Source organism: Manis javanica, chromosome 13, assembly GCF_040802235.1.
Source record: "Manis javanica isolate MJ-LG chromosome 13, MJ_LKY, whole genome shotgun sequence".
In the NCBI taxonomy this organism is placed as follows: Eukaryota; Metazoa; Chordata; class Mammalia; order Pholidota; family Manidae; genus Manis; species Manis javanica.
Window position 1 is genome coordinate 94,897,102 of NC_133168.1, and position 17,819 is coordinate 94,914,920.

Below are 17,819 nucleotides of genomic sequence, written 5' to 3' on the forward strand. Positions count from 1 at the left end.
AGAAAGAGCAGTGTGGTGGCAATCCGTTCAGCATTTATTACATTCTGCACAGGGATGACCCCAACCCCCAGGAACCATAAACCTCAGAGACAACACCCAGAGCACACTGCGCCTGGGGGGGCTATTTCTCAGGGATGAGGGGAGGAAGTTGTACAGGGGGCTCCCCTGTAAGCAAGTCCCGGTACCCTGTGACAGTCGGCCACCCCTGCATCCTCCGATGCCTCCGCTGGGTACCAGGAGGCTGTGGTCCCTCGCAGCACTGCGCCGTGTCTATGTCCATCCCGGGAAAGGCCGGGCCTGGTGAGGACAGCCCCCACCTATTCCTGGAACCCTGTGGCTACGACTCGGTGGCTGACGGCGCCCAGGCAGGAGTTGGTGTCACGGTTGGAGGCCACCTGCCGAAGGGGAACATCCTCCACACGGTGGGGCGGCTCGCCTCTGTCCAACGGGCCACAAGCAGAGGGGACGACACAGCACGAAGGTGGCCAGGTGCACCGCAGCTACATACGGGTCCTTGAGGATACAGTGGCAGCCTGGGGAGCTGCCCGAGTCGGCCGAAGGAGGAGGTGCCAGAGCAGCTGCCCCGGCAGAGGCTCCGGATGAGCAGCGGGAGGAGGAGGAGCAGCAGGCAGACTGGGGCCCTGGGGCGCCGGGTGCCGCCTGCCCGAAGGGGAAGAAGGTCTCCTCCACATGCAGCCAGGACACCAGCAGGGCCGAGCGCCCGATGACAGTAGCTACAGGGCCACGCGGGTGAGCAGAAGAGACTGCTTATCCCGGGTTCCCCCCATTATCCTGCTTCCACCCCGTCCCCACTGCCCTCGGGGCTCCGGGCCCTGTGCGGAGGGTCCTGTCAATCACGAGCACCTGGGAGTCCCTGTCAAAGAAAGGCTTCTGAGCGTCACCTACTCACAGAGGAGGAAACTGAGTCCCACAGGGGGCGGGGAACCACCCTTCAGTCTGGCACAACCGATCGGCAGTGGAGCGGGATTGCAGCCGCACCGGTCTTTAGGACGCCCCACACCCTGCATGGCGCAAAGTTTCCTTGACGCTGGGGAACAGCCCACCCCCTGCTGAACACCCCAGCCCAGAAACTCACCTGGCCCTGGCCCATAAGTTTAAATCTTGCGGGACCTGAAGAACTGTAACAGTCCTTTTCTGCCTGCCCTCTGACCTGGGGGCTCCAGATGGTAGGACAGGCCGTAGCTGCAGGACAGAGGGACACCTGTGAGCCCCTGGAGCCCCATGGCCGGGGGCCCTTCCCCCAGAGCCTGCCGGCAGCTACAGCCCACACCCCACTCCTGGCAGCCTCACCTCTGCTCTTCACCCAGGAGCTCCACTGTGTGGAAAAAGAACAGGAAGTGCTCCTTGGGCTCCAGGTCATACTGCCTGGCCAGGAACTTGTATGTGAGGAGCTCCTCTAGGAAGTCAGTGGCCTGGGGCAGAGGAAGGACAGGATGCAGATGAGGAGGGGGTGAGGAGTGGGGCACTGGGATGGTCCCGGATCTTTGCTCACGGAAACCCTCCTTCCTTCCAATGCCATCTAGCCCAGCCTGTTCCCACTGTTGGGTCTCCAGCTCCTCCTCCAGGAAGGCGGCCTTGATGCCATCCCATCCCCCACCTTACAAAGCCTTTAGTGTCCTGAGCTCTGTGTGTCTTAACTCTCTCAACACACGTTAGACCCAAGGCATGGCCCGGACTAGGTCCTGCCCAGGGTGTCTTGACTACATCCCTCACCTTTCATGGCTGGGCACTCAACTCTCTCTATTTTATGCCATCACCCTGGAAGGCAGCAAGGCGGCCAAAGTACATCGGAAACAGCCCCCTGAGCCCAGATCGAGGCCGAAACGTCCCCACCCTTTCTCAAGGTGGAGGACCGCCAGGGCCCTCCAAGGGGCAGGCCTGCCCAGAAACAGCACCCGGGCCTGGCCCGGGCTCGGGGCAACCAAGAAGCGGGGACTGCTCTGGGGAGCTGAGGCATCAGGCGGGAAGGCACTGCCAGCCCGCCCCCCCCCCTCATGTGCTTCCTGCCCTGAAGGAGCAGCACCCCTCCCACTGGGCAGGGCCTGAGGGAGAGACCAGTCCTGCCCAGAATGTGTCCCCTGGAGCCCTCAGCGCCACCTGCACTGGGGCCAGGACCGGGGCTTAGGTGGGTCCTTCTGGCAGTCCTCTCCAAGAAGCCCAGGTCCTGGGGTGGAGGGGAGACGCTCAGGAATGGGGGTGGCCCGGTGCTGAGAGGTCCGGGCTCACTGGGGGATCTCCCCTCCCTAAAGCTCACCATCCAGCCCCCCTGAGCCCTGCTGGGTCACTCACGTCCTCATGATGTTCCTGGTGTTTCTCTAAGGCGTCGTACAGAATCAGTCCAAGGAATGGGACCATGCCCTGTGCCACCGGGGTGGGGAGGTGATGAGTCCCCACCTGCCTCAGGGGTGCCCACAGAGCCTCCCCTGAACCCCACACCCGCAGCCCCCAGCTCCCTTGGACCACCCTGTGCGGCCTCACCCCCTCCCTTCGCCCTGCTCTCCCCTCCTGGTCCCTCCCAGGGCTGGCTTTCGGCCATTCCCAGGACCTGTGGGCCCTGCACCTGTCCTCCTACTTCCCCCTGTACCCAGCTGCTCTCGCCCTCCTTCTGGTCACACCGGAGCTGGCAGTTCAGAGCTGGTGGGACCAGGAGCAGGTGCAGGGTCACCCCCACCGCCCTGACCCTGGCCGCGCCACTCTCACCTGCTTCTTCATACCCTGGGATGCCCTGGGGGACTGTGGCCATTTCCTCACCATGGCCCTCGCCTCCTGCAAGGTGCACGACACTCAGGTGCTCATGCTCCCCTCCCACGTGCCTCCCACAGCCAGACCGTGGTGGATGGATGCCTTGCCCGAGCCCCCTGGCACCTACGCTGTCCCCACCTCCACAGAGGGACTGTGACAGGCTCAGGGGACCCAGGGGAGAAGCCGACCTTGCTCAGCCACAGGCCCCAACCCTGCTGCAACCCCATGCCATCCCCAGCCCTGACTGGGGGTCTGTCCCCTGCGTCCTCAGTGGATGCCAGGCCCCCAGTCAAGTGGAGCCAGGGAGGGAGACAGACGAGGCCCTCATGGGCCTGGGGGACCCTACTTTCCCCATCAGCTTGCCCGGCTCACCCCGCACTCCTCGAGTCTTCCCCAAATCTGTGCCACAGCGCGGCAGAGGACTTGCCCCAAGGACCCCTCCCTTCCTGACCTCCAGCCCCCATTTACCTCGAGGAGCTGCTTCCTTTTAAGCCCCTTGTCCCTCTTTTTAAGTTTTCTGTAGATCCAGGAGCTCTTCCTATGGGGAGGGGAGAGGAGGAGGGACACATGAGGCCAGCAGGCGGAGAGTCTCGGGGCCGACCCCTTTTCCCGGGGATCCTAGAAGGCCCACTAGCCCGCAGGAGTCTTCCCACCACGGCCCTGAGCCCTGGGAATCCGTGGCCTGGGGAGGGGCTGCGTGTTTCCACCTGGGGCCTCCATTCCCTGCTCTCCCGGGCGCGAATCTGCTTTGGGCCAGGTCGCTGTCCTTGGGGCAGAGACCTCCTGCTGCAGAGCACAAGCTCCAGATCTCCAATGGGCTTCACCCCACACCTGACATTGCAGGGAACTGATTCCTGCAGGGGTACCCGTGGCCTAACCCACAGGGGGCCCCAAGAGCCCGCCATCCCTGCCCCTAGACTCTGCCGCCTCCCAGGAAGTCCCAGCCCACTGAGGGACACTGCCAGACGTAGGGTGTCCCTGTCCACTCAGGTGGCCTGGTCCCGGAGACAGGACTACCCACCAGGAAACTTGTCCCCAGGTTCTCTCCAGACGACGTAGACCAGGGAACTCCAGGGCGTACATAATGGTACGGAAGGACTCGAAATTTCTGAGAGCCAGACACTCCTGGGAGGGAAGACAGAGCTGAGAGCGTGGCCTGCTTCTCTGCTCTATTCCCCCATGAACTCCTGTCCTTAAGGAGACAGACACCCAGGGAGCCTAGCACACCTGGTACCTGCTGAGCGGCCCTCCTGGGTGGAGGACTATGGCTCAACCCAAGAAAGGGGCCCAGGATGGCTGTTCCCCCCCCCCCCCCCGGGGCCTGCGAGTCCAGATCCACACGCCCCTGGCAGGAGGGCCCAGGGACCATGCAGGGCAGACCGCAGGCACCCATCCTGAGAGCTGGCGAAGGAGGGGACCCTGGGGACCGTCCCATGACACACCTTGGCCACGTGTATCCAGAACTCCACCACTCGGGCCCTGTCCTGGGCCGTCGTGCTCGGACCCCCGAGGCAGGAGGAGATGACCAAATAAAACGTGGCAGCACACTGCTTGAGGACGTTAAGGATGTTGGGGGCCAGGAGCACAATGTCTTCCATCAGTGGGTGTCTCTCTACGTAGGCCTTGCATTCTCCATGTTCAACCCTACTGTACAGCTCCTGGGGATGACAAGAGGTGTCATCCAGCTGTGCCCCTGGTGCCCCTGTTCCCAGGCAGGGTCACTGATCAGAGCTGGGTCCCAGGCAGCTGGGGACGTGCTGTGAGCCTTGTGGCCGTCTGGACTTCAGACCCCGTCCACTGAGGCGCCCAGGACCGCATGCACAGGACCCCACAGTAATGGGGCACAGAGGGGCTTTGCTCACAGGCCCCCTCACTCACGTCCTCCCTGAGGCACTAGGCAGCTCTCGCCGGCCCAGTCTGGGGCATCTGCCTCCCATGCTGCCACCCCGTGGATCCCGCTCCCCACTCAGGTGCAGTTTCCCCTTAAACAACTCCACCAGGACCTTTGATGGTGTCTATGTCTCCCACGCAGTCAGATCTATGGCAGGGGCCTCTGAAGTGCGGAGGCCATAGGAGCCTGCCAGGCCAATGGCCCGAGGACCTAAGGCCCTGGCAGCACCTCCCTGAGCACCCCTCCCCTGCCCTGCCCCTCCCAGCCCGGCCAGGCCCTGCCCACCTTCCCTGTGCTCCATCCTCCTCATTGGTCTGCAAGGATCCCTAAGGGCCGGCCCTACTGTCCCCATGTGGACATTGAGGGCTTGGGGGTGAGGAGATTCTCTCAGGGCACATGGTGAGTCCGTGGGGAAGCTGGGATGTGGGCCCACATCACAGGAGTCCACGTCAGGGGAGGGCAGGTGTGGGGTAGCCCGTGACACAGGGAAGGCCCACCCCCGACCCCGAGAGCCCGCTCCGCTCACCGCACACATCAGGGTCAGCTGCTTGGCCACCAGGCGGGGAAGAAACGCCAGGATGGTCTGCTCCTCCTCCCTCGGCAAATCCCGGGTGCTCATGGAACAGGGGGTGGTGGGCTCCAGGGCCACCTCTGGCTCTTCCAGGCCCTGTGCCATTCCTGCAGGTGCCACGGGCCCCGCACCCGAGGACTCATGGGGCTCCAGCTCGGGGCCTGATACCAGTCCTGGGATGTCCCAGGGGCTCGCAGCACAGGGGTTTGTGGGCTCTGGACCTGGACCTGGCTCTGCCACGCCTGGTGCCATTCCAGCAAGTGCCCTGGGCCCCAGGCCCGAAGGCTCATGGGGCTCCAGCTCAGGGCCTGGCCCCTGGGCTGAGGCCACTGCTGGGACATCTTTCAGCTCTGCAGCGGCTGAAGCAGGTGACACCGGCCGTAGCTCCAGCACAGGGTTCTCAGGGAGCTCCTGGACGGGCTCTAGGCACGAAGGTGGCGCTCCGCGTGTCCCTGGAGCCAGCTGCATCTGCCGTGGGTCTGGAGCAGGACACAGAGAAAGGGTCACCCTGGGCCTGATTCCCCGCGCCTTACAATCACAGAAAAGCCCTCACTGCCTTGAAGGGAACCCCAGTCCGGGAAGCCCACCCTACTTGGTTCCCTGGCTGCAGCCCCTCACCTTCCAGCTCTGCCACCGTGGGCCCCCGTTGTTCCTCCTGGACCAAGTGGTGGAGTTCTTGGCCCACCACGGTGGGTGAAAGCTGGCTCGCGTTGATGATGCTGGGTACATGCTCGGGCTCCCAGGCAAGGCGCCTAGCCCATCCAATTCTGGGACTGGGGGAAGGCCAGAGGGTGGCAGAGTGAGAAGCCTGGTCTTACCCGCCACACTGCCCTCGCGGCCCACCCTTGTGTGGGCCTGTCCGCTGTGCACTCCCCTGCCTGTCCAGGCACCTGCCCCTCCCCCCTTCCTGACGCTGCGTCTCTCTCCTGGGACCCCATCCTCTCCCATCCTCCCGAATAGGAAGTCCCCATTCGTCAGCCCGCCCGTGGGATCCCGAAGATGAGTGACCTGCTGGGCTCTGCTGTGCGCCCCCTGCCCCAAGGCCTACACGCCTCCTCCACCCACTTTGTGCACACAGGCAGTGCCCCCTCCTGGCCCAGTGAACGCTCACTTTCTCAGATTCTCCTCTGGCCCCTCTTCATGCCCCCCATTACATGAGGAGGCGGTGAGGGTATCGCCCGTGACGCTTCCCGGCTGTGACCTGCGGATGACGCCTGAAGTGACTGCCCGACTCCACACGGGCCAGGGTCCCAGTAGTGTGTCCGCTTCCTTCACTGTTACGCTAAGTTTCCCCAAAGGGTCTGCACAAAGTGGGTGCTGCATACCTATTGTGGCTGAAGGAAGTCCTACCCGAACCTTCCCAGGTACCGCTCCTCTGCTGTCCCCAGAGGTCCCCCCATGTGGCCACGGTGGGGACAAGGTCCCGGCACAGCCACAGGGAATTGCGAGCCTCCGTTCCAAAGGCTGCTTCCCATGTGCTTTTCCAAATGAACCAGGCTCCAGGCCACTGACAGGTGAGGCCAAAGGCTTTTCATCGGGTACAGAGAAGTGAGCCCCAAAGTGGCCCATTGGCTGGCAGTCCTTTCTCCACTGCCGGGCGCCAGGGGAGCCCCTCTAAGGCCTCTTCCGTGTTTCCCATGGGCACTCTAACAGGCTGATCGCCAGTCACCCTGCCTGTCAGAGGAGCACACTGAGGCTCAGACACATGTGGGGACACTCAGGATACACCACGGGCTGTGGGCAGAGGCCCGTCTGGGCCGAGGAGGGGCTGGATGCTCACCGGGGGAGCCGCTGGCCCGTGGCTGGCTGGTCAGCATCCTTTGCAGAGAGTAGGGGCCAAGAAGCATTCCGGCTGAGGGTTGCCCCTGAAGATGACCTTGCCGTGAACAGTCCCTGCTTCTCTTTCACACGTGTGGGCTGGTCAGCGTCCTGGGGAGGGAGTTTGGCCTCGGGATTGCTCCGGCTGGTGTTCGGAGCTGGTTCCACTCGTTCCGTGTGCTTTCTCCCCTTCCTCCTCACGCCTGTCCAGGGAGCCCTGCGCCTGGGGACCTCAGTCCCATGGACAGATGGCTCAGGTTCACGCTGAGGGGGGCAGCAGGGAGATAGTCAGTGGGAAACCCAGGAACCACCAGGACAAGGGAGGTTTGCAGCTCACCCGAGAGCCCCCAGCCCTCTGGGATGCAAGCAAGGAGCGGCACGGGGTGCCCCCGGGAGCGAGGTTCCAGGCCCTCTGGAGTGGGTCTGTTGACCAATCTTGTGGGGCAACCCTGGGAGGGCCCTGGCAGGTTACCAGGCTTGGAATGGGGTCCTGGGGTGTAGGCAGCCTGCCCCAGGTCCAGGGAGATGGAGTAGGTAAATCCACCCATCAGCTCCTCCATGCTCCCCAGAGTGGAGCTCTGCAAAGCCAGAGCCTGGTAGCAGGTGAGGAGGCACCCGGGGCTGCGTGGACCTCCCCGCAGGGGGTAATGTGGAACCCAACCCCTGTCCCCGAGATCAGGCACACAGGGCCATCTGCCTAGATATCCAGTCCTGGGGGAAGGAGAGGACACCCCCCGGGCTCAGGATTAACATGTGGGTGGAAGTACCTGGTCCCAACACTCACCTCCACTACTGAGTGATGAGACCAGAGCTGTGACACTGAATGCCCCCCTGGTCCCCAACCTTCAGCCCCCGCCTGCCCCACGCCCACTGCACACACACAAGGAGCCGGGGGAAAGGTCAGCCCGGGATGGGTCACACAGTGGCCTGGTCCTGGAGGGGCCCGCTCTGGGCTGCCCTGTGTTACCTCGGGGCTCCTCGGGAGACACGGACAGAGGCGTTGGAAGTGTTCTCTCAGCCAACGCCCACAGCGAGCAGGAAGACTCTCCGTCTCGGCTTCCCTGACTCCCACGCCTTCAGAAGGCTCCGCACAACAAGACCGCATGTTGCTCTGTCGAGCGCCTCGGGTCAAGTGAGCAGGACTGGGGTCTGCGACCAGGAGCTGGGTTCCGTCCGGGTCACAATTCAGGTTCTACTGGGCGTGTCTTCAGTGACATCACTTCTTCAAGGGTCCATTTCCTGGGCCGCTCTGTGAACTCAGACACGCCCACATGCCCGTCTGGGCTCCTGACTGCCCACCCTCCTGGCCCTTGCCATGCATGAGTACACAGATCTCCACCAGATCCCTCCCCTCGCTCTTTGGCAATGACACTAGGGTCCCAGCTCCGAGGAGACAAGAGCTGAGCTCAGGCCACTTTTTGTCACCAGTTCCCTGTCCTGCTGAAGCCATAGCACCTCCCCGGAGCTGCCCAATGTCCCAGCCTGCACAGGGAGGGTCATGCCAGACATTCCTCCCTAGGGACATCCCCAGGGATACATGAATGACCCCTCCAGCTTCTGGGGGCTGGTGTCACGTGTGTGCGACGAACAGACTCAGAGATGGAGGAATGCCGACCAGGCTTGGCACGGAGCGTGGAACAGCACGCAAGTCAGGCTGGGGACTGGGCCTTGTGATCTTGGCAGGCCAGTCCCCCGCTAGGCCATGTTCAGGTGTGCACCTGGAAGGGGCAGCAAGGAGAGGGGATCCAGGTGTTGTCATCTACTGGCATCCACCTTCCAAAGGTCCAGGCTGCTCTCAAACTAGGTGCTTTTCAGACCAATCAGTAAATGGGTCAGAGTAGCACACTGGACATGAGGTCTATGCTCTGAAATGCGAGGTGGTCTACCAGGCTGCTGTGCCCTTTGTGTGTGGGGGGTGGAGGAGGGTCCAGGTACAGCACCTCGTTCATCACCTTAGGAGAGCTTGGCATGCCCACACGATAGAATTCTCGAATCTTCTCAAAGACGAAAGGCCCCTGAATTTTTGTTGGATTTATTTCCCACCTTCTGACCCGTGACTGCTCTATCAATGTGCTTAGACAGGTTGTACTTCCTGATCACTGTGTCCAATCGGCGTAGTGCCATCAATGGGATGGGCCAGTGTGACGGCTTCTGGAAGGAAAAGGAGATGAAGGTTCCTTCTGACTAAGTGACAGCCTAAGTCAGGAGGTCTGATATGCCTCTGAGATAGTTTTGTCTCCTTGCCGGCTGAAAGCTGACTGCCCTGCTGGTCTTTACTCACAGGAAGAGAACAAAGAGCATTTTCGTGACCAATACTTACACACTGGGTGCTTGGGGACCAAGTGATGAAGCCCCATGTGCAGCAATAACTGCAATCTGAGACACTCCGATCACGGTGACCATCATGCACTGTCATCTCCAAGAATTGTCCGTTTTCTGAGTAGGCCACGTGGGTGACTTCAATAAGGGTCTGTGGAAATCACCACCCCGACATCTTCCAAGTCCTTGGTGGTCACTCCAGTCTGTAAGCTCTCCTGGAAGGCAGTACTACTTTCAACATGTACTTTGGAGGGAGTTCTAGAGGCTTGTGCTTGACCCGCCACACAGCAGGCACTCCTGGCCGGCACAGTCCCCTGTGGCTAGCAAGGAGGAAGCCGGGAGCTCTGCGTCCCTGACAGCTCGGTCCTGTGGCCTCTGACACTGAGGGAGCGGCACTGCGGGCACTTGGTCGGGGTGAGGGGGTGCTGCTCCTGATACCAAGACCCGGTCCTCGTCCCTGAGGTCAAATCACAAAACACAGTGACAAGCTTTTGAGGAAAGGAAAGAATAGTTTGTTGACTTGCTAGTAAATGAGGGAGTGGCAGGCTCCTGCCTTAGAGAACCACCGTCCTCCTGACACGCGAGCGGTCAGGGCTTTTCGAGGGGAAATCGTGGTAGAGAGGCTGGGGTGCAGACACATGAAGTAGCAGCCTGCAAGGGTCCAAGCAGATATTCCTGTGCTGATTCACTAGCGTTTTGTTTTTCTTTTCTGCTCCGCCTCAGTCCCCTGGGACAGAATGGTTTTTGAGTCCCTTTCTTAGTGAACTTTACTGGCCTTAATTCTCTCTCATCCCGCTCATATCTATTTTTCTGCCTAACACTCCCAAGACTGACCAGCCTCTCTGTAAACATCCCATACACGTGCTAACAGGCCCTTCAGGTCTACAGTGTGTGACACCCAGGCAGGAATCCTGGCTATAATTTCCAGTTTCTTCACACGATCTTGCTCCTTTCAACAAAAAGATGGAGGTCCTGGGTCAGCCCTTCGTAAACATAGCTACTTGACCGGTGGTGGCAGGAAGAATTTCTTCCATCCCTGAGGTTCCCCTAGCTGGAGTAAGAAACAGATTGACATGAAACAGATTAACAGGAGAAAAAGTAACAAAATTTAATTAAGTACATACAGGGAAGCCATAGACATCTGTTCCACAGACAGGGTGTGGGTAAAATTGCAATATTTGCAGAATCTCTTGGCCTGGCTTTAGTGCATGTCGGTATCAACAGGGGTTTCCAAGGGGTGGAGAGAAGTAGTCTGTCTCCATCAGTGGGTGATTACGTGGGCGAGCGAGGGCTTATCTGGACCAGAGAGCTTGGTGGGAGTATTGGCTCTCTTCTACTGCAACAGGAGAGAGAGAGAGAGAGAGAGAGAGAGAGAGAGAGAGAGAGAGAGAGAGAGAGAGAGAGAGAGAGAGAGAGAGACACACACACACACACACAGGGCGACTCCTTGTATGCAATAAACGGCCTTTGAACATCATTTCTCCCTTTGCCTGATTTCGCTTTCAAAGGTGTTTTGCCCTGGGATCTCCCCTCCCTGGAGTTACGCAGGGAGAATGAGGTCTGTGTGTCATCTTGAACCAAGGAGAAGGGGTGAGGGTCTGCGACTTCAAGGGAAAGGGAAGTAATTCACAGGAATATAAAACAGGAAACGTCTGATAAAATACTTGATGGGACACAGAAACAATGCGGGGGCAGAATGGGGAATTTTAACAGACCAAAATGATACCGGGGTTCTTGTTCCCATAGTCAAAGAATGAACTTCGCAACATGATCAAGGTAGGAAAGAAAGCCAGGGAGGCTTTTATTTAGAGAGAAAGTAGGAGAAAAGAGCTCCTGGGGCATGCGGGGGGTGGGGGGACAAGAGAGTTCGCGGCCGCCTGCCCCTCCCGCCCGCTCACCGCGGGTGCCCCCCCTCGCCCAGCCCCTTCCCTGCCCCACCGTGACCACCTGCGGATGCCGGGCCTCGTCCCCCACCCCCACACGCGGTCCGGGGGCTGGGGGTGGCGGTGGGCACACCCGCCTTCAGCCTGGCATCCCCGCCCAGAGGCAGGGCCAACCCGCGGGCAGGCCGGCGGGTCCCCCACCCCGCAGGCAGGCCTTGGGCTCCCTGCGCAGCGCGGAAGCCCCTAAGCCCTGCGCTCCGATCGCCTCCACTCGCCCTCACCCGCCGGCCAGCGCCGGCCTTAGACCCCCCGTCCCCGGGCCCGGGCTGCGCTCCCGGAGGCAGCGCTTTTCCCCTCCTGGCCACGGTAGGGAGGTAGGGCAGGCCCGGCCCCACAGGAGGGGACCACCGTCCGTGGGCCCGTGGTCGCGCCCGTCTTTCGAGGGTGGTGTCCGTGGCCTCGAGCCCCGCCCCCCACCCGGGCACGGAGCGGGCCGAACGCCCCAGGCCACCGGCGGCCCTGGGCACCCTGCTGCCGCGCGTCCCGCGCTGCTCTCCCGCAACAGCAGGTGCGCTCTGCATGTGCCGGGGCGCCCGCGCGGAAGACACGCAGAGGCAGAGGAACCGGGCCGCGCGCTCACACCCTTCTCCATGCATAATGATGAAAGTATAAAGTCACCAAGAAGATATATTAAAGCACCTACTAAAAGCACCCCAAAATGCTAACAGAAAGAAAAGAAAAACTAATATAACTAAAGGGAAAGCACAGACAAGTCCATCAATCTACTTGGATATGTCAACACTTTTTTTCTCAGTAACTGACAGAACGAGTAGATAATAAACTCAGCAAAGATGCAGAAAAACTGAATGGTATCCACCAACTAGATCTAGTTAACACTAATAGAACATTCCACTCCACAACAACAGAATTTTCAGGAGCATTAACATACTGATCACATAGATCACAAAACTGAACTAAATTTCAAAGAATTAAAATCATACAAAATATGTTTGTTCTCTGACCGTAGTGCATTAAATTACAAATCAGTAATACAAAGATATGTAGAAAATCCCCAATCCCTTGAAAATTAAATAACTTAATAACAGGTGAGTTATTTACAATAGCCAAGAAATGGAAGCAACCTAAGTGTCCCTCAGTAGATGAATGGATAAAGAAGATGTGGTGCATATACACAATGGAATATTATTCAGCCATAGGAAAAAAACGAATCCTACCATTTGCAACAACATGGACGGAGCTAGAGGGTATTACGCTCAGTGAAATAAGCCAGGCGGAGAAAGACAAGCACCGAATGATTTCACTCGTGTGGAGCATAAGAACAAAGCAAAAACTGAAGGAACAGAACAGCCGCAGACGCACAGAACCCAAGAATGGACTGACAGTTACCAAAGGGAAAGGGACTCGGGAGGGTGGGTGGGGAGGGAGGGAGGGACAAGGGGAATGAGGGGCATCAGGGTCAGCACACATAAGGCAGGGAGGGCGCGGGGAGGGCGGTACAACACGGAGACAAGTAGTGACTCTACAGCGTCTCACTACGCGGATCGTCAGTGACTGTAATGGGGTGTGGGGGGGTATTGCATAATGGGAGGAGTCTAGTAACCACATTGTTGCTCATGTGATTGTGGATTAAGGACACCTAAATAAATTAATTGATTAATTTTTTAAAAAACTAACGCGTCGGTCATCTCGTGAAAAATCAGTATATCGAAGAAAGTGACAGCCCGCGCCTGACGGCCCTCGCGGCCAATGAGCGCGCAGGTCGCCCGCAGGCCCGCCTCCGACTGACGGCACTCGTGGCCAGTAAGCAAGGCGGCGCCGCGGAGCAGGCAGCCATTGGGCGAGCGCGCGGAACCAGTGAGCCCGGCGGCTGCTGAGTAGCTGCAGGCGCCGCCGCCGCCACATTCAAGAGTCGGTGGCCTCGCGAGCGCCGTAGGCAGAGGCAGCTCCCGCGGCTCCGTCCATGCTCCGGGCCGCCGTCCCGTCCGCGCAGCGGGCCCCGCGGAGACCGCGTGAGGGTGGTGGACCCGCGCTGTGCTCGGCTGCGCCTTCCTCCCGGCGGACCTGCGGCCGAGCGTCCCGGGCGGGCCCCGCTTCAGGGGTGAAGGCGACAGCGACGGCTCTGCGGGCCGGAAGGTAGGTGGCCGCGGGGCGCGGCGGGGCCCGGACGGGGCGCGGGGACCTGTGCCTCGGCCTGCGGGCGCGGGGGAGCCGGTGAGGGTGCGGCCGTGCGAGGGCTCGGCGGGCGGCGCGGGTGGTGGGTCCTCGCTGGGCCCGGCCGGGGGCCGCGCCGCCGCCCTGCCGCCGCCGCCCGGGACGGGGGTCCGGGGGCCGCGCAGGCGGGAGGCCGGAGGGCGTCCTGCCGCGTGTGGAGGTTCTCGGCGGCGGCCTCGAGGGCGAGGGCCGGGCGAGCTGAGGCGCCCGGCGGGACCCGCGGCGGGGCGGCGGGGGTCGGGCGGCCGGGGGCCGCGCCTTCGGAATTAGAAGTGTTTCCCGAGGTGCCTGTCGTCCTTGCTTTGCCGTCGGGGATTCCCGGGTCAGTGTCCCTGCCGGTCCCTGGTGTGTTCAGGTTTTGTTTCTTCCTGGCTCAGCCGTGGGAGGTTGCGTTTTTCTCGAAAGTTGACCATTTCTCGAAAGTTATCCAGTTTCTTTCCATACAATTTTTCAGAGTATTCTCTCATAATTCTTCATATTTCTGTGGTGTCTGTCAGTTCTGATTTTTCCTTTCTCATTTCTGATTCTGTTCATGTGCGTTGACTCTCTTTTTTTCTTGGTAAGTCTGGCTAGGGGTTTACTATTTTGTTTATTTTCTCGAAGAACCAGCTCCTGCTTTCATTGATTCTAAATAGTTTTATTCTTCTCTATTTTATTTATTTCTGCTCTACTCTTTATTATGTCCCTCCCTCTACTGACTTTGGGCCTCAAGTTTTCTTCTTTGTCTAGTTTGGTTAATTGTGAGTTTAGAGTGTTCATATGGGATTGTCCTTCTTTCCTGAGGTAGGCCTGTGGTGCAGTATACTTCCCTCTCAGCGGTGTCTTTGCTGCATCCCACAGATTTTGCGTTGTTGAATTATTGTTGTCATTTCTCGCCATCTATTGCTTGATCTCTGTTTTTATTTGGTCATTGAGCCAGTGGTTATTTAGGAGCATGTTGTTAAGCCTCTACGTGATTGTAGGCTTTTCCGTCGTCTGTGTGTAATTTAATTCTAGTTTCATACCCTTGTGGTCTGAGAAGCTGGTTCATACATTTTCAGTCCTTTTGAATTTACTGAGGCTCTTTTTGTGGCCTCGTATATGATCTGTTCTTGAAAATGTGCCATGTGCCCTTGAGAAGAATGTGTATCCTTCTGCTTTTGAGTGGAGAGTTCTGTAGATGTCTGTCGGGTCCATCTGTTCCAATGTGTTGTTCAGTGCCTCTGTCTCCTTACTTATTTTCTGTCTGGTTGATCTGTTCTTTGGAGTGAGTGGAGTGTTGAAGTCTGCTAAAATGAATGCATTGATTCTGTTTTCCCTTTTAATTCTGTTTGTATTTGTTTCACATATGTAGGTGCTCCTGTGTTGGGTGCATAGATATTTATAATGCTTATATCCTCTTGTTGGATTGACCCCTTTATCATTATGTGGTGTCTGTCTTTGTCTCTTGTGACTTTCTTTGTTTTAAAGTCTATTTTGTCTAATACAAGTAGTGCAACACCTGCTTTTTCCTCCCTATTAGTTGCATGAAATATCTTTTTCCATCCCTTGACTTTTAGTCTTTGTACGTCCTTGGGTTTGAAGTGAGTCGTCTCTTGTAGGCAGCATATAGATGGGTCTTGTTTTTTCATCCATTCAGTGCCTCTGTGTCTTTTGATTGGTGCATTCAGACCATTTACACTTAGGGTGATGATCAATAGGTATGTCTTTATTGCCACTGCAGGCTTTAGGTTCGTGGTGACCAAAGGTTCAAGGGTGCCTTATCTTCCTTACTATCTAAGAATCTAACTTAACTCAGTTAAGTATGCTATTACAAACAATCTAAAGGAGGCTGTTTTTTTAATTTTCCCTCCTCATTCTTTATATATTAGGTGTCATATTCTGTACTCTTTGTCTATCCCCTTTTGTTACTTCTGGTGACAGCTATTTAATGTTAGGAACACTTCCATCTGTAGCAGTCCCTCGAAAATACACTGTAGAGATGGTTGGTGGGAGCTAAATTCTCTCAGCTTTTGCTTATCTAGAAATTGTTTAATCCCTCCTTCAAATTTAAATGATAATCTTTTTTTCCCAATTTTTTATTAAGTTGTTATTATGATTATTTTTTGGTATCAAGCTTCAGTTACATGAGCAACATTATGTTTACTAGACTCCCCCCATCACCAAGTCCCCCCCACATACCCAATTACAGTCAGTGTCCATCAGCGTAGTAAGATGCTATAGAATCCCTACTTGTCTTCTCTGTGTTGTACAGTACAGCCCTCCCTGTGGCCCCCCTATGTTATGTCTGCTAATAGTAATGCCCCTTTTCTTCCACTGATCCCTCCCTTCCCACCCATCCTCCCCAGTCCCTTTCCCTTTGGTAACTGTTAGTCCATTCTTGGGTTCTGCGAGTCTGCTGCTGTTTTGTTCCTTCATTTTTTGCTTTGTGCTTATGCTCCACACGAGTGAAATCATTTGGTACTTGTCTTTCTCTGCCTGGCTTAGTTCACTGAGCATAATACCCTCTAGCTCCGTGTATGTTGTTGCAAATGGTAGGATTTTCTTCTTCTTCTGGCTGTATAATATTCCATTGCGTATATGTACCACATCTTCTTTATCCATTCATCTACTGAGGGACACTTAGGTTGCTTCCATTCCTTGGCTATTGTAAATTGTGCTGCGATAAACAAGGGTGCGTATGTCTTGTTCAAAGTGGGCTGCTGCATTCTTAGGGTAAATTCCTAGGAGTGGAATTCCGGGGTCAATGGTATTTCTATTTGGAGATTTTTGAGGAACCTCCATACTGCTTTCCACAGTGGTTGAACTAATTTACATTCCCACCAGCAGTGTAACACGGTTTCCCTTTCTGCACATCCTCGCCAACATTTGTTGTTTGTCTTTTGGATGGTGGTCATCCTTACTGGTATGAGGTGATGTATCATTGTGGTTTTAATTTGCATTTCTCTGATGATTAGCCATGCGGAGCATCTTTTCATGTGCCTGTAGGCCGTCTGAATTTCTTCTTTGGAGAAGTGTCTGTTCTAATCCTGTGCCCATTTTCTAAATGGATTACTTGCTTTTTGTCTGTTGAGGTTCGTGAGGTCTTTATATATTTTGGATGTCAACCCTTTATCGGATATGTCATGTATGAACATATTGTCCCATACAGTTGGATGTCTTTTTGTTCTGTTGATGGTGTCCTTTGCTGTACAGAAGCTTTTCAGCTTGATATAGTCCCACTTGTTCATTTTTGCTTTTGTTTCCCTTGCCTGGGGAGATATGTTCATGAAGAAGTTGCTCCTGTTTCTGTCCAGGAGATTTTTTCCTATGTTTCTTTCTAAGAGTTTTATGGTTTCATGACCTACATTCAGGTCTTTGACCCATTTTGACTTTCCTTTTGTGTGTGGTATTAGACAGTGATCCAGTTTCCTTCTCTTACATGTAGCTGTCCAGTTTTGCCAACACCAGCTGTTGAAGAGGCTGTCATTTCCCCATTATAAATCCATGGCTCCTTTATCGTCTATTAGTTGACCGTATATGTTTGGGTTAATATCTGGAATCTCTATTGTGTTCCACTGGTCTGTGGGTCTGTTCTTGTGCCAGTACCAAATTGTCTTGATTGCTGTGTCTTTGTAGTAGATCTTGACTTTTTATGCAGATCTAGTAAGATTTGAGATTTTGGAAGTGACATGCCCCCGGCTTTATTCTTCCTTCTCAGGACTGCTTTGGCTATTCGGGGTCTTTTGTGGTTCCCTATAAAGTTTAGAACGATTGGTTCTGGTTCGTTGAAGAATGCTGTTGGTATTTTGATAGGGTTTGCATTTGAATCTGTAGATTGCCTTAGGTAGGATTACCATTTTGACAATATTAATTCTTCCTAGGTTACTCACAAGTATCCCAAACCTAAAGTCTTCCAAACTTAGTCCATTATCTTCCTCTGCCCACAGCTTTCTTACCAGTATCGGTACCTGTCCCCCAGCCATCCCAGGAAGAAACCCGGGAGACGGCTTCGCCTTCCATCCTGCGCATAGCGAGTCAGGCCTGGTTCCGCAGACTTTGCTCTTTCTCACGTCTGTGTCTCCTCTCAGTTCTCACCACCGCACTGGATTTCCAAGCCCTCACCGTCTCTCCCCTAAGCTGTGCAGTGGCCTCCTACTTGACCCCCAATCCTTCAGTGCCTCCCACTTAAATTCTTTCCCCTCACTACTGCTAGATGACCTACCTATAAGAAAGTGATCATATTTCGCTGCTCAAAATCCTTCTCTGACCCTGTATTGCCTACGAAATAGAGTCTGCACTTCTTAATAAGGTGCACGGGGCTCTTTGGCACCTTCTGCTTGTCCCTTCCCTAGGGTAAAAATAGCAAACTAAGAATATAGGC

General features: G+C 56.4%; 1 protein-coding gene across 1 annotated transcript in view; it reads right to left on the reverse strand.

Annotated features, from left to right (window-relative positions):
* LOC140845433 (uncharacterized) overlaps positions 1 to 17,819 on the reverse strand; it is a 21,461-nt gene continuing 3,642 nt past the window's right edge. Inside the window, exons 2-15 of the mRNA XM_073219510.1 lie at positions 13,446 to 13,845; positions 12,941 to 13,356; positions 11,527 to 11,602; positions 7,006 to 7,307; positions 6,337 to 6,426; positions 5,844 to 5,998; positions 5,181 to 5,704; positions 4,206 to 4,421; positions 3,785 to 3,888; positions 3,232 to 3,301; positions 2,722 to 2,787; positions 2,311 to 2,379; positions 1,312 to 1,433; positions 1 to 1,203 (exon numbers count right to left, since the gene is read on the reverse strand). Coding sequence (XP_073075611.1) covers positions 1,116 to 1,203; positions 1,312 to 1,433; positions 2,311 to 2,379; positions 2,722 to 2,787; positions 3,232 to 3,301; positions 3,785 to 3,888; positions 4,206 to 4,421; positions 5,181 to 5,704; positions 5,844 to 5,998; positions 6,337 to 6,426; positions 7,006 to 7,307; positions 11,527 to 11,602; positions 12,941 to 13,356; positions 13,446 to 13,845 — 2,698 coding nt within the window. The 3' untranslated portion in view covers positions 1 to 1,115. The remainder of the gene's footprint in view (positions 1,204 to 1,311; positions 1,434 to 2,310; positions 2,380 to 2,721; positions 2,788 to 3,231; positions 3,302 to 3,784; positions 3,889 to 4,205; positions 4,422 to 5,180; positions 5,705 to 5,843; positions 5,999 to 6,336; positions 6,427 to 7,005; positions 7,308 to 11,526; positions 11,603 to 12,940; positions 13,357 to 13,445; positions 13,846 to 17,819) is intronic.